Source organism: Pseudophryne corroboree, chromosome 6 (genome assembly GCF_028390025.1).
Source record: "Pseudophryne corroboree isolate aPseCor3 chromosome 6, aPseCor3.hap2, whole genome shotgun sequence".
In the NCBI taxonomy this organism is placed as follows: domain Eukaryota; kingdom Metazoa; phylum Chordata; class Amphibia; order Anura; family Myobatrachidae; genus Pseudophryne; species Pseudophryne corroboree.
The window spans coordinates 523,953,656-523,967,164 of record NC_086449.1 but is presented as its reverse complement, the minus strand read 5'-3'; the positions used below and the strand labels follow the sequence as shown (position 1 = coordinate 523,967,164).

Genomic DNA, 13,509 nt, shown 5'->3' with positions numbered 1-13,509 from the left:
AAATATTTTTCAAAGTTTTCACCCAGCCTGGCGAACTGGGTGGTATTCAGGTGACCGGCGGTCGGGAGACCAACGGTCACATGACCTCCACCAACATCCCGCCCCCTCACTATCCCCGATTGTCAGCAAGCCGACCAACAGGGACCATTTCCACTCGTGGGTGTCCATGACACCCACTGAGTGGGAATAGAACCCGTGGCGACCGCAGGTCGCCACCGAGCCCGCAAGGGGCTTGTTGCACTCGCCCCCCCCTGCTGGGATCCTGGCGTCGGTATGCTGCCGGGATCCCGGTGTCGGTATGCTGACCGGCGGTCAGACATACCACACCCGGTGAACTAAGGGGGTTATTCAGACTTAGTCACAGATTTAGCTATTTTTGCAAAATCTGCGACCACTAAAATCACATGCTGGGGGACACCCAGCACAGGGCAAGTCCACGTAGCATATATGGTGCCGCTCCGCAATGCGATCGCAATAGACATCGCAAAAACCTCAGAGGTTGACCCCTGCCTACGCAGCATGCAGGGATACCGCCAACATGTCTCTAATAGCAGGAAACTCAGGTGACATCATGACACGCATGCGTTTCCCAAGACACTACCCCCAATGCCGCATAGCCACCCCCGGACGCCCTGCACCTGTCAATCACTGGATTATCTAAGTCATTAGGAAGACATTAATTCTTGAAGTAAAGTGAGTGATGTCATTCGAACACAGATGATGTAATGATAAGTAAAATATCAGCAGATGCGCCTTTATTTTTCAGTACAAGGCTACTGACTCACAATTTTGCAAGTGTGTTGCATTGATATATCAGAGGGTGCCACCTCCATTTTGTTATGTCACAGCCTTATTCCAAAATGGAATAAATTCATTTTTCCCCCTCAAAATTCTACATACAATACCCCATAATGACAACGTGAATAAAGTTTTTTTTTTGAGATTTTTGCAAATTAATTTAAAATAAATAAAACTAACAAATCACATGTATTCACAGCCTTTGCTCAATACTTTGTTGACGCACCTTTGGAAGCTAATTGCAGCCTTTTTGAATATGATGCCACAAGCTTGGCACACATACCTGTATCTTTGGGCAGTTTCGACCATTCCACTTTGCAGCACCTCTCAAGCTCCATCAGGTTGGATGGGAAGGATCGTTGCACAGCCATTTTCAGATCTCTCCAGAGATGTTCAATCGGATTCAAGTCTGGGCTCTGGCTGGGCCACTCAAAGACATTCACAGAGTTGTTCTGAAGCCATTCATTTGCTATCCTGGCTGTGTGCTTCTGAAAGATGAACCGTCGCCCCAGTCTGAGGTCAAGAGCGCTCTGGAGGAGGTTTTCATCCAGGATGTCTCTGTACATTGCTGCATTCATCTTTCCCTCTATGCTGACTAGTCTCCCAGTTCCTGCCGCTGAAAACATCCCCACAGCATGATGCTGCCACCACCATGCTTCACTGTAGGGATGGTATTGGCCTGGTGATGAGCGGTGCCTGGTTTCCTTCAAACATGATGCCTGTCATTCACACCAAACAGTTCAATCTTTGTCTCATCAGAGAAGAGAATTTTTTTTTCTCATGGTCTGAGAGTCCTTCGGGTGCATTTTGGCAAACTCCAGGCGGGCTGCCATGTGCTTTTTACTAAGGAGTGGCTTCCGTATGGCCACTCTACCATACTTGCTTGATTGGTGGTTTGCTGCAGAGATGGTTGTCCTTCTGGAAGGTTCTCCTCTCTCCACAGAGGAATGCTGTAGCTCTGATAGAGTGACCATCGGGTTCTTGGTAACCTCCCTGACTAGGGCTCTTCTCACCCCGATCGCTCAGTTTAGGCGGCCGGCCAGCTCTAGGAAGATTCCTGGTGGTTCCGAACTTCTTCCATTTATGGATGATAGAGGCCACTGTGCTCATTGGGACCTTCAAAGAAGCAGGTAATTTTCTGTACCCTTCCCCAGATTTGTGCCTTGAGACAATCCTGTCTCGGAGGGCTACAGACAATTCCTTTGACTTCATACTTGGTTGGTGCTCAGACATGCACTGTCAAGTGTGGGACCTTATATAGACAGGTGTGTGCCTTTTCAAATCATGTACAATCATCAGAATTTACCACAGGTGGACTACAAGTAAGTTGTAGGAACATCTCAAAGATGATCAGTGGAAACAGGATACACCTGAGCTTATGTACATGTGATTTCTTAGTTTTTTTTATTTTTAATCAATTTGCAAAAATCTCAAAAAAACTTTTTTCACGTTGTCATTATGGGGTATTGTGTGTAGAATTTTGAAGGAAAAAATAAATTTATTCCATTTTGGAATAAGGCTGTGACATAACAAATATGGAAAAAGTGAAGTGCTGTGAATACTTTCCAGATGCACTGTATATATTTACATACACACTTTATTTTCCTTAGACAAGGCAAGCAGATTAAATAGATATTAAAATAAAAGCATGCAGTGTTTTTTGAAATCTTGTCCTGTTTTCTTTCGTTCCCTTTTTCTTCCCCCTTTCTCTTTCCGTATCTCCGACAAAAAAATATTCTTTAAGAAAAATTACTGAAGTTAAAAAAATAAATAAAAGCATACAGAGACAGAGGAGTAATGAGCAGAATAATGAATGCACCATGGGGCTAATTCAGACTTAATCGCTGCTGTGTGTTTTCGCACAGCGGGCGATCAGGTCTGAAGTGCGCCGGCGCATGCCAGAGATGCGATCGGCATCTCTGCCCAGCGATCGCCTCTACCTGATTGACAGGCAGAGGTGTTGGTTGTGCGGGACGCCGCCGTTTTGGGGGCGCGGTCCGGCCAATGCAGGTGTGCCCGGCAATGAGGCGTGACGTCACACGCAGCCGCTGCGACCCGGAGAGCAACGGGTAGCTCCCTGCCAGCACGCGGGAGCTGCGCTGGTAGGGAGCTACTCTTCAGCTACAAAGGCATCGCTGCAGTGCGATGCTTTTGTACCTATGTGTGAAGGGGTGGCAGAGCCAGACGTACGGGGCGGACTAGCCCTGTGCTGGGCGTCCCCCCGCATGTCTGTGAAAGTGATCGTAGATGTGCTAAATTTAGCACATCTACGGTCAAGTCTGAATTACCCCCCATGTGTTTACTGCACATTTAAGAAACAGAAGGCATGATTATCATTAAGGAATAATTTGCATGTAGTTATATAGAGTCATGTACAGCCAATACAGAGGGAGCTAACTACTTTTGACAGGCCAGGATGACTCGCAACATTTCAGTATTGATTCTTGCATTATTATGATCCCACTAAGCTCTTTTGTCATCGGAAAGTGTCACTGAATGGCATGTAATTAATGTATTTTGTTTCATTATGCCCAGTCTCCCACACATAGCTCAATAATCATTATAGTGATATCTACACACATCACAAATTGCAACCACAGTTATTTTCACTAAAGTCTTGACCAGAAAATAGCAAAAGAGCCAGCACAAAGAGCTATCACAATAACATCAGTCCTCTAGGTGGCAGCCCTTCAGCTGCTATGTAACTACACATCTCAGGAAGCCATTGGCGTATCTATAATGGGTGCAATCTGCACCCATTTGTTTAATACTTGGCTCTCTGGAGTCCCACGTCTTTTTTTGCATTTTTGTCTGCAAAAATAATGTAATAGGATGCACAAGCTACTTCTGCTGATTAAAATTATATGCAGCATGCCTAAATTCTGTGTGTAATTGCAGGCTCTATCTGCATCCGAAACGCTCAGCGCTACCGAGTCACACGTTACTCACGTGTTATGTGTAACGCGACTTGTAGCACATGAAGCAAAGATGTAAGAGAACATTTGAGAGAACTGGAGATTGCTGCTTGTCAATAAAATCAATTTATATTTAGGGCAGTGTCACAATGGTTGTTTTGCAGACTGCAGAGCTCCCAGTGTCATATGAATAGTACAGCTGCCAGCTGTCACAACGAACATAATGTGGTAAGCAGAGGTGTTTCGGAAAGTACCTCTGAGCTCTCTCTGCAATGTAAACTATTTAATCTTCTTCTCCTTCCTCTGCACTGACATATTTATAATGGGTGCAGTGGGTGTGGTGCACACGGGACCCATGAGGGGCCCACACAGCGCACACTGCACCCATTTTTTTCAATACTTACCCTCTCGAGTACCACGTCGGTGGCTGCTGCAGAAAACACCAGGAAAATGGAGGCATTTTCCCGGCATTTTGCACATGCGCAGTAAGGAAATCAATAGGAAAACGGGCACTACAGCATTTTCCCAGGGACCTTTGCATGTGCAATAGACCCTGGGACAGGGCTAGGGTCCGCTAGTGACTCTAGTGCCCAGAGCTACAGCGCTGCCGTAGAGAGGAGTGGGCCAAGACGGAGCCTGCACACGGGACTCCTCCTCTCTATATGCGCCCCTGTTCCTCTGTCTTCATGACTTGCTAAGAATCTGAATCTGTGTGTAACTGGTCACCACATTTGTCTGCCCTCCAGAAAGATTTTGAAAAAGAGTAATTTCTAGGTCAGAGGTTCCCAAACATGGTTCTCACGGCACCCCAACAGTCCAGGTTTTGGGTATAACCTTGGCTCAGCAAAGATGGTTAAATCAAATTGATTAAGGTGCTAATTAAGTCATCCGTGGCCAAGCATGGATAAACTTACACCTGCACTGTGGGGCAGAGCCGTAACTAGGTGTGTGCCGATGGTGCCTTGCCCACAGCGCAAATACACTGAGGGCGCACCATCGAGCATCACACCCGCACGGCCGCAGATTCACTGTTTTAGGCGTGGCGCCTGCGTCCGGCTGAAGCCGCTGCCGCCCACATGACTGTATCTTGCTGTTGAAGCCGCCACCCGAATCACCTGCCTGTGTCCACCTTAAGCCGCCGCTGCTGCTGAGGTCCTGGCAGCGCTGCGGCTGAGTTCTCTGCCTGTGAAGTGGACAGGAGGAGTCAGGGGCCGGCAACAGCACGTAAGTGCGTACACAGACACTACACTACACTATACTATATTACACTACACTATATTACACTGCACTTCACTACAGTATATTACACTACACTTCACTACACCACACTTCACTACAATACACTCTAAGGGTAGGGGGGGTGTAAGGGGGAATCTGCCTGCCGTACTGTGTTAAAGGGGGACTCTTCCTGCCATAATGTGTAAAAGGGGGACCTTTCCTGCTGTAACGTGTAAAAGGTGGACTCTGCTGTAATGTGTAAAAGGGGACGCTGTCTGCTGTAATGTGTAAAAGGTGGACGCTGTCCATGTGTAAAAAGGGGACACTGCCGTAATGTGTAAAAAAGGGGACGCTGTCTGCCGTAATGTGTAGAAAGGGGACGCTGTCTGCCGTAATTTGTAAAAAGGGGACGCTGTCTGCCGTAATGTGTAAAAAAGGGGACGCTGTCTGCCGTAATGTGTAGAAAGGGGACGCTGTCTGCCGTAATGTGTAAAAAGGGGACGCTGTCTGCCGTAATGTGTAAAAAGGGGACGCTGTCTGCCGTAATGTGTAAAAAGGGGACGCTGTCTGCCGTAATGTGTACAAAAGGGGACGCTGTTTGCCGTAATGTGTAAAAAAGGGGACGCTGTTTGCCGTAATGTGTAAAAAGGGGACGCTGTCTGCTGTAATGTGTAAAAAGGGGACGCTGTTTGCCGTAATGTGTAAAAAGGGGACGCTGTCTGCTGTAATGTGTAAAAAGGGAACGCTGTCTGCCGTAATGTGTAAAAAAGGGTACGCTGTCTGCCGTAATGTGTAAAAAGGGGACGCTGTCTGCCGTAATGTGTAAAAAGGGGACGCTGTCTGCCGTAATGTGTAAAAAGGGGACGCTGTCTGCCATAATGTGTAAAAAGGGGCTCTACCTGGTGTAGTGGCGCTACTGTGCGGCGTAATTTGAATAATGGAGACTACTGTGCACCATTATATAAATTGGTATTATTTTGTGGCCACACCCCTTTCCCGTGAAGCCATGCCCCTATATTTTTTGCACGAGCATACGGCGCACACTGCCGCTGCTTTACGTTAAGGGGGGGGAGGGGTGCCGATGTCGTTTCTTGCACACATCGCTAAAATGGCTAGTTACGGCACTGCTGTGGGGTGCCTTGAGGACCGTGATTGAGAACCTCTGTTCTAGGTTAACATCTAAGAAATGTAACTATTTCATGTATGCTTAAATTGCATCTGATCTGTCCTGTTTCTTTAGAGAAAAATCCGTCAATGTAGGATCGTTACTTTGAAAAGCAGTAAACAAGAACAGTTACAGTACAGATAACTTACAACAAGCACTTGAGACTTTTGTGCAAAAACTTTACCTGCATTAAACAGCTAACAAGCATGTTCGCTTATAAAGATTCATGTATATAATCATAAGTATAAGCTTTAATTCAGTGTGAAGTTTCCCTTCTTATTATGCAGTGTGTAAAAGAGTGAAATTTGTGAGGTGCACTGAGAAGCAAACTTACCAGATTCCTGATGTACACTCTGATGATTAAAGCCACAGAGGTGGGCCATCACTGTACTTATACTACACAGCAAACAATGTTCAAGTCCAGAGCCCTAGACATTTTCCAGTCTCTGCAGTCTTCAATTAAAGAGAGACTACTTAAGCTTCTTCCCCATTTTACATCTGCTCATCCACAGCCTGTGGAAGTCCATGGCTACTTCTAAAGGCAATGTGTGTTGAGCTGAATCATAGTAAGACTGTGAAATCAGCAGAGCTGCAGAATGCTTTATGTCTTGCTGTAACTCTGCTCCGAGCCTGGGCTGCAGAAATGAGTTTTAATATAGCTCCTGGTCTCAGTATGCAGATACTTGGCAGCTGTAACACAGATCCATTGCTGCATTGATATTTCTCCTCACCCTCCCACCTCACAGCAGATTAATATGTGCAAGCAGACAAAACAGAATCAACACAAACGTGTACCATGCTATGCTAGTATTTCATTCATGTTAAATGACGTTGTGGATGTTAAGTGCACAATTAAACAAAATTAAAGGATACGAGTAGTGCATATTTAAAAATCTGTGTTCCAATAAAATGTCTTATAATTGTATTTACACCTTAGAATCTTTTATTACCTAGTACTTTCCTTCAAGATGAGTCCTAATGTTATCATTCGGATATGGTAACAGGAAAGGACACAGAACAGTTTTTTAGGGAGCAATAAAACACAAGCATTAGCTGCTGCGACAGCCGGTGACTGAATGCCACAAATCTCCTCGGCTGCTGCAACATTACTGTCATTTTTATGGAAAGTCGAGTTTTACCTTCTGCAGAAGGCTCTTCCTAAAACAAAGCTTACTCGTATACACTCTGACAGAGACATAAATTCTGGATATTACTTGTTTTCCAAATGCTTGGGAGGAATCTTTGCCTCAGATAGATACATGTGGTGGCAACATAATACAAGCCATGTTTGTGGGGGATATGAAGGGACAATGCTCCATCATGTGTGTGAAAACATATATGCTACATTTTACATATATTTTCCAGCAAACTTTATAGTTTGTCAGGAACATGCATACACACACAGTGCTGATTATATGGACCTTATTGCACTATAATCTCATAAAGACGTGACTCTTCTGAATCAGACTCAGAGGGCTAAATTTATTAAACCTTCTAAAACACAAAATTGGTGATGTTGCCCATTTCAACAATCAGATGCTGTCTCTCGTTTTTCTAAAAGGCAATAGAGAAATGATGGACAGTATATGATTTGTTGCTATGGGCAACATCACCATTTCTGTTTTAGAAGCTTTAGTAAATTTACCCCAAAGAATTATACGGGTATATTCAATTGATGTCTGATCCATTCCGACATGCATTTGTCGGAATGGATCCGACAAGGGATATTCAATGCCCATCTCAATTCGACTTTTAAAAAGTCGAATTGAGATGTGGGACCGGAGAGGGGGGAGAGCCGCAGGCAGACGGGGGACAGCAGCACTGCAGGAGGATGTGGCACAGCCGCCAGACCTCGCGGCAGCGTCCACCCGGCTCCAGCAAGCGGGACTTCACTTGCTGGAGCCGGGTGGACGCTGCAATGAATGCAGCAATGTGCTGTAGCGCTGCTGTCCCCCGTCTGCCCGCGGCTCTCCCCCCTCTCCTCCTCTCAGGTTCCTCACAGGTTTTGGCCCCGTTTCTGACCATCTCAGTTCGACTTAAAAAAAAGTCGAACTGAGATGGTCAGAAACGGGGCCAAAACCTGTCGAATTTGGCCCCGTTTCCCTCAGAAACACGCAAATCGGTGGCTATACCGTCAATTCACGTACTATTCGACAAGTCGAATCCCGACTTGTCGAATAAAAATGCTCGGGACTGAATAGGTCGGAATCCCTTCCGACCTGAAAAAGTCGAAAACGGACGTCTTTTCGACAAGACGGCAGTTTCGACCTTAATTGAATATACCCCATAGAATTTAAAGCCCCTACCCATGCAAGGGCAATGCATGCAAACCCATGTGAAAAGATCACCTTTGTTATTCCGGGGGGGGGGGGGGTATTCAATGACCATGCGTAATTGTTTTGCAGAGGGCAATCCTATTAGCACCGATGGGGCAGGTTCCCCCCCCCCCCCCCCCATGTTGACGACACTTATCATGAAGTATGCTTCGGATGCCTCAGGCACCTGAATAAATAACGAGAATGGCTGGGTACACACTAGACGATACTCTGAACGATATTCCTGATTCCCACTTTTGGAGCAACATACTGTCCAGTGTGTACGCACTATATCGTCAACAATACGCTCTCCTGCGGGTAGTCAATGACATCCCCTGATGCAGGTCATTCTGGGGATGTTGTTGACGATACCATGCTGCCGAATGCAGCATGGCCTCCGCTCCCCCATCATTCACGGCATCTGCAAGTGTGTAAACGATATCACTGGGTACACAGTATCGTCTAGTGCAGCCGTGGCCAACCTGTGGCTCTTGAGCCGCATGCGGCTCTTTCTTTATTCAAATGTGGCTCCTGACACTCAGTCACCTGACCACAACAGATCCTGGAAACTGGTGCACTCCAACCAGATACACAGCAGCACTACAGCGACTGAAAACTGGGGAGACAGATACTGGGCTGTAGTGACATATGAGGGTGGGCTGGAGTGAAACAAGGGGGAGCTGGCTGGAGTGACACAGAAGGATCCTGGCAGGAGAGACATAATGGGGGAGCTGACTGGAGTGATACAGGAGGGTGCTGGCTGGAGTGACACAGTGGGGAGCTGGCTGGAGTGACAAAGGAGAATCCTGCAGGAGAGACACAATGGGGAGCTGACTGGAGTGACACAGGAGGGTGCTGGCTGGAGTGACACATTGACACATGGGGGAGCTGGCTGGAGTGACATAGGAGGGTGCTGGCTGGAGTGACACATGGAGGAGCTGAAGTGTATTATGTGAATATGGCTTTTTCAATATATTTTATGTGGATCTGGATATTTTTAATTATTTTATGTGGAAGTGTCTTTTTCAAAGTATTTTATGTTGATCCTGGCTTTAAAATGTATTTTATGTGGATCTGGCATTTTCATTGTATTTTATACCATGGGGTGTGGCCTAGCAGGCACAAGGTCACACCCCATTTTTGCACACGCGCCTTCGGCTTTATGTCGGCTCTTTGACGTACCTAACAAGATTTTTTGGCTCTTTATTTCTGACTGGTTGGCCACCCCTGGTCTAGTGTGTACCCAGCTTTAGGCCAAATTAAATTTAAATTAGCCTACCTCCAAGCAGTTTTACTGTCTTATTTTTTTTTCTTGTATAAATTATAGATGCTACTTAATTTAAGCAAAAACTATATATTTGCATATTAATGATGCAGGGAGCAGTTATATTGCTTTAGCAATCTATGTAAACAAATAATCGTTTTCACACAGCAACAGTGCTTATATGTGACAGAAGTAATGCAATGCTTATATAACATCACCTGCGAACATGTCAAATAATGTGCATGACAATCTCTGTTCATTCACAAAATGAAACGCTTCAAAGTAATTTTCGGAATAACTTCCTTTTGGAGGAATACTGTGTGATCCAATTTTGTGTTAAAGTATTCAAGCAATTTACTTTTGCACTGCTGGCTGCCAGTTAAATGTGTTCAACACCTCATAATAGAGAGTCCTGTTCTGTATAACTTGAGTCAGGGCTGTACAATAATCTGTCTCTCAAATAACATTCAGGATCTGAAAACATTTATACTGTAGGTGTCAAAAACAGGTTAGTTTGTTTTATCGTTATGGGATCTATTTACCAAGCACTGATCACCATTGTGACCCTTATGTCTTTGTTTTCCATCACTGCTTCATGCCATTTTACTGCAGAGGAATCCTTCATTTCTTACGCCCTTATCCCCATAGCATGTTATGCAGACTGTGGTGTGCAAAAATAACAAAATTGTGAAAATCTGTTCACAGTTGGGAGATATAAACATAATGTGATCTCAGGATGTCATTATGGGGAGAATTCAATTGGCCACGATAACGCATTAATGCACCGATCCTGCGATAATTCTGCTTATTGCCAGTATGTGTGGTCCCGCGTATCGCACAATTAAATTAGAAAATAGTGAAACTGCCATTTACGCAATGATTCTTGATTGTGATACAGGCATCAAGTAGCCTAAACCTAACCCTCCCTTCCCGCAGCGTAAACCTAACCCTCCCCCTTCAGCCTAACCGTCTCCCTCGCAGACTAACCCTCCCCTCACAGTCTATCCCTAATTCTCCCCACGCAGCCTAACCCTCCCTCTGCAGCCTAACCCTAACCATTCCCCCGCAACCTAACCCTCCCCTCGCAGCCTAACCGTAACCCTCTCCGCCATACTTATGTATGGGATCCCAGTGGTCAGGATTCCAGCATCGGCATCCTGTCTGTCAGGATCCCAAACTCCGGCATGCTGTCATTATGATGTCATTATTGGCCAAATAAAAATAATTAAAAACCTCTAAGTGCCTAACTAGTCTTAAGGTGGGTGTCCTAGTGATGACAAGTTCTGACATTTCTACCTTAAAATACGGATCTTCCCCAATTTTTCACCTGCTCAGGAGGTGGTGAAAAGAAATCCCCATTAAAATCTATGGAGAATTATCGTAGGTAAAAGTTTGTGAACAATTGGAATGGTCCATTTTTGCGAGTCGTGAAATCAGCCAGTTTTTCACATGAAAATCAGTTATCACGAATGGTCTACTATCCCCCCCCATTCTCGATTGCGAATGGCACAAGACAGGGCTGTCCTTTGTCACCCTTAATTTTTGCACTAATGATGGAACCACTGGTGTCAAGGATTCGCAGCTGCCCGGATATTACGGGAATCACCGTGGGCTCCTCTCAATTCAAGATCTCCCTATATGCAGACAATGTTTTGCTCACCCTCTCGAACCCGCATATCTCCCTCCCAAATCTTTTTAAAATTATACAGGAATTCGGCCTTATTTCCAACTTTAAAGTCAACGCTGCTAAGACAGAAGTGCTAGACTTCCATCTACAGGCCCCGTTGAAAGCCTCCCTCTGCAACAACTTCAAATTCGACTGGAAAAAATCACGTTTGAAATATCTAGGCGTATTCCTCACCAGACAATACTCCCAATTATATACAGCCAACTACCCTGGGCTGATCCATGGCGTTACTAGTGACCTCCAAAGATGGTCAGATCAGTTCATTTCATGGTCTGGACGAGCTAACGCCCTGAAAATGAACGTCCTGCCCCGCCTACTATACCTCTTTCAGGCGCTCCCGGTCCGGATCCCCTCACAGGTGCTCTCGGCTTTGCAGAAGAAATTCTCTCACTTCCTATGGTCGGACAAAAGGCCCCGGGTTCGTCTCAAGACGCTCTATTGCAGGGCCAGGGAGGGTGGACTTGGAGTGCCCAACATTAAATTATATTATTACGCGGCTCAACTATCTCAAGCCGTCCTTTGGCACTCGCGCACATCTTCCCGTAGATGGGTTCAATTAGAATCCGAACTTATGCAGATGCGCTCCATCTCCACCCTTCTCTGGATCCCTCGCTCACACAGACAACCGGAATACACTAATTTCCCATCTGTGGCATTCACTATCATGCTATGGGACAGACTTACTAAGACCTTTGCTTTACTCTCCTCTCCTCCCGCTCTCACACCCCTGTGGGACAACCCACTGTTCGCCGGTGGACGGACCCCATGCTCTTTCCAACATTGGTGGGCACACGACCTACTGTTTATCAACGATATCGCACTATCTCGCTCTTTCCCAGCCTTCTCTGAATTACAGAGTCGATATGGACTTCCGCCACAATGTTTCTTCCAATACCTGCAACTACGTAGTTTTCACACTGCATCTCTCCAACCACATAGCCCTACACCCCGTTCCCCTTTGGAATCACTATGCTTCCTTCGCTCTCCCTCAAAGGGCCTATTATCCTCAATATATCGTCTTATGCTTTCTCATGACCTACCCACATTGGCCCCTCATGAAATAGCGTGGGAAACTGAATTACAGGACCACATTGACCCAGATTCCTGGGAACAGATAAAACAGAATCTAGTTTCCTCAGCGACCTCTATCAGACATAGAGAGAATGCGTTTAAAATATATGTCCGCTGGTACTTGGTCCCGACACGACTGAGTAGAATATTCCCTTCCGCATCGGATAGATGTTGGAGGAGCTGTGGATTGGAGGGTACCCTGCTCCACATATTTTGGGACTGCCCCAAGATAGCACCGACATGGAGGGCCATCCGGAGACTGATTCTGAGAATCACCGGAGTTAACATGCCCTTTTCCCCATCCTTCTTCCTCTTCCCGAGGCCAGTCCCGGGGATCCCAAAACCCTCACAAAAACTCATCTGGCACATTGCAACCGCACTGAGATGTAGGATTGCCTTTCACTGGAAGTCACACACAGTCCCCATCCACTGCAGCTGTGATTGCGGCCGTCTGGGATACCTACCACATGGAGTTTCTCTCTAGCGTGATTGAGAGCAAGGCAGTAGCTTTCACTGAGACCTGGTCCCCATGGATGGCACACTTTAAATGCCCCCCTCCGTTGACGTTCGGTTTTTGATATACTTGCTTATTTGATGTTTCACATATTAGCTGTGCTGTACCCCACTCCCTCCCCCCTTCCTCCCTCTTTCCTTCTGTCTTCCCCCTCCCCCACCCCCCTTTACTTTACAATGTCTATTGTATGTTGATGAAAATTTCAATAAACAGTACTTTAAAAAAAAGAAAAAAAAAGAAAATCAGTTATCACAGCTAATTGAATCCCTAACTCATGTATCTGACCAGTCGCACTGCATTCTGGGATCCCCTGAAAGACACACATGCATGATTTTTCCATCTCGCGCATAGGCAGTATTGAATTTAAGATAAATTACTACTGGGCACACAAGAGCAGTACCAATTAATGACATTAAATTACTGGGCATGTGTGGCCTTATTGACTTGCGCGTGTACAGTTCCAATTCAAGTGATATTTGTTACTGGCCTTAAAATAATAAATAGTGCCCTACAGTGATAGGGTATGTTAACCTATTCAGGTCTGGTCTATAAACTCTCTGCA

The 13,509-nt window shown here is 45.8% G+C and overlaps 1 protein-coding gene across 18 annotated transcripts in view; it reads right to left on the bottom strand.

Moving 5' to 3' along the window:
* Positions 1 to 13,509, bottom strand: part of GRIP1 (glutamate receptor interacting protein 1) — an 871,453-nt gene that overhangs the window by 331,824 nt on the left and 526,120 nt on the right. The window contains exon 1 of one of the 18 annotated variants that reach the window (XM_063927528.1): positions 6,431 to 6,716. The exons of the other annotated variants lie outside the window; for them this stretch is intronic. Within the exon in view, the coding sequence (XP_063783598.1) occupies positions 6,431 to 6,479 (49 nt within the window). The 5' untranslated portion in view covers positions 6,480 to 6,716. Of the gene's footprint in view, positions 1 to 6,430; positions 6,717 to 13,509 lie in introns of those variants that run through there. 18 annotated transcript variants of the gene reach the window in all.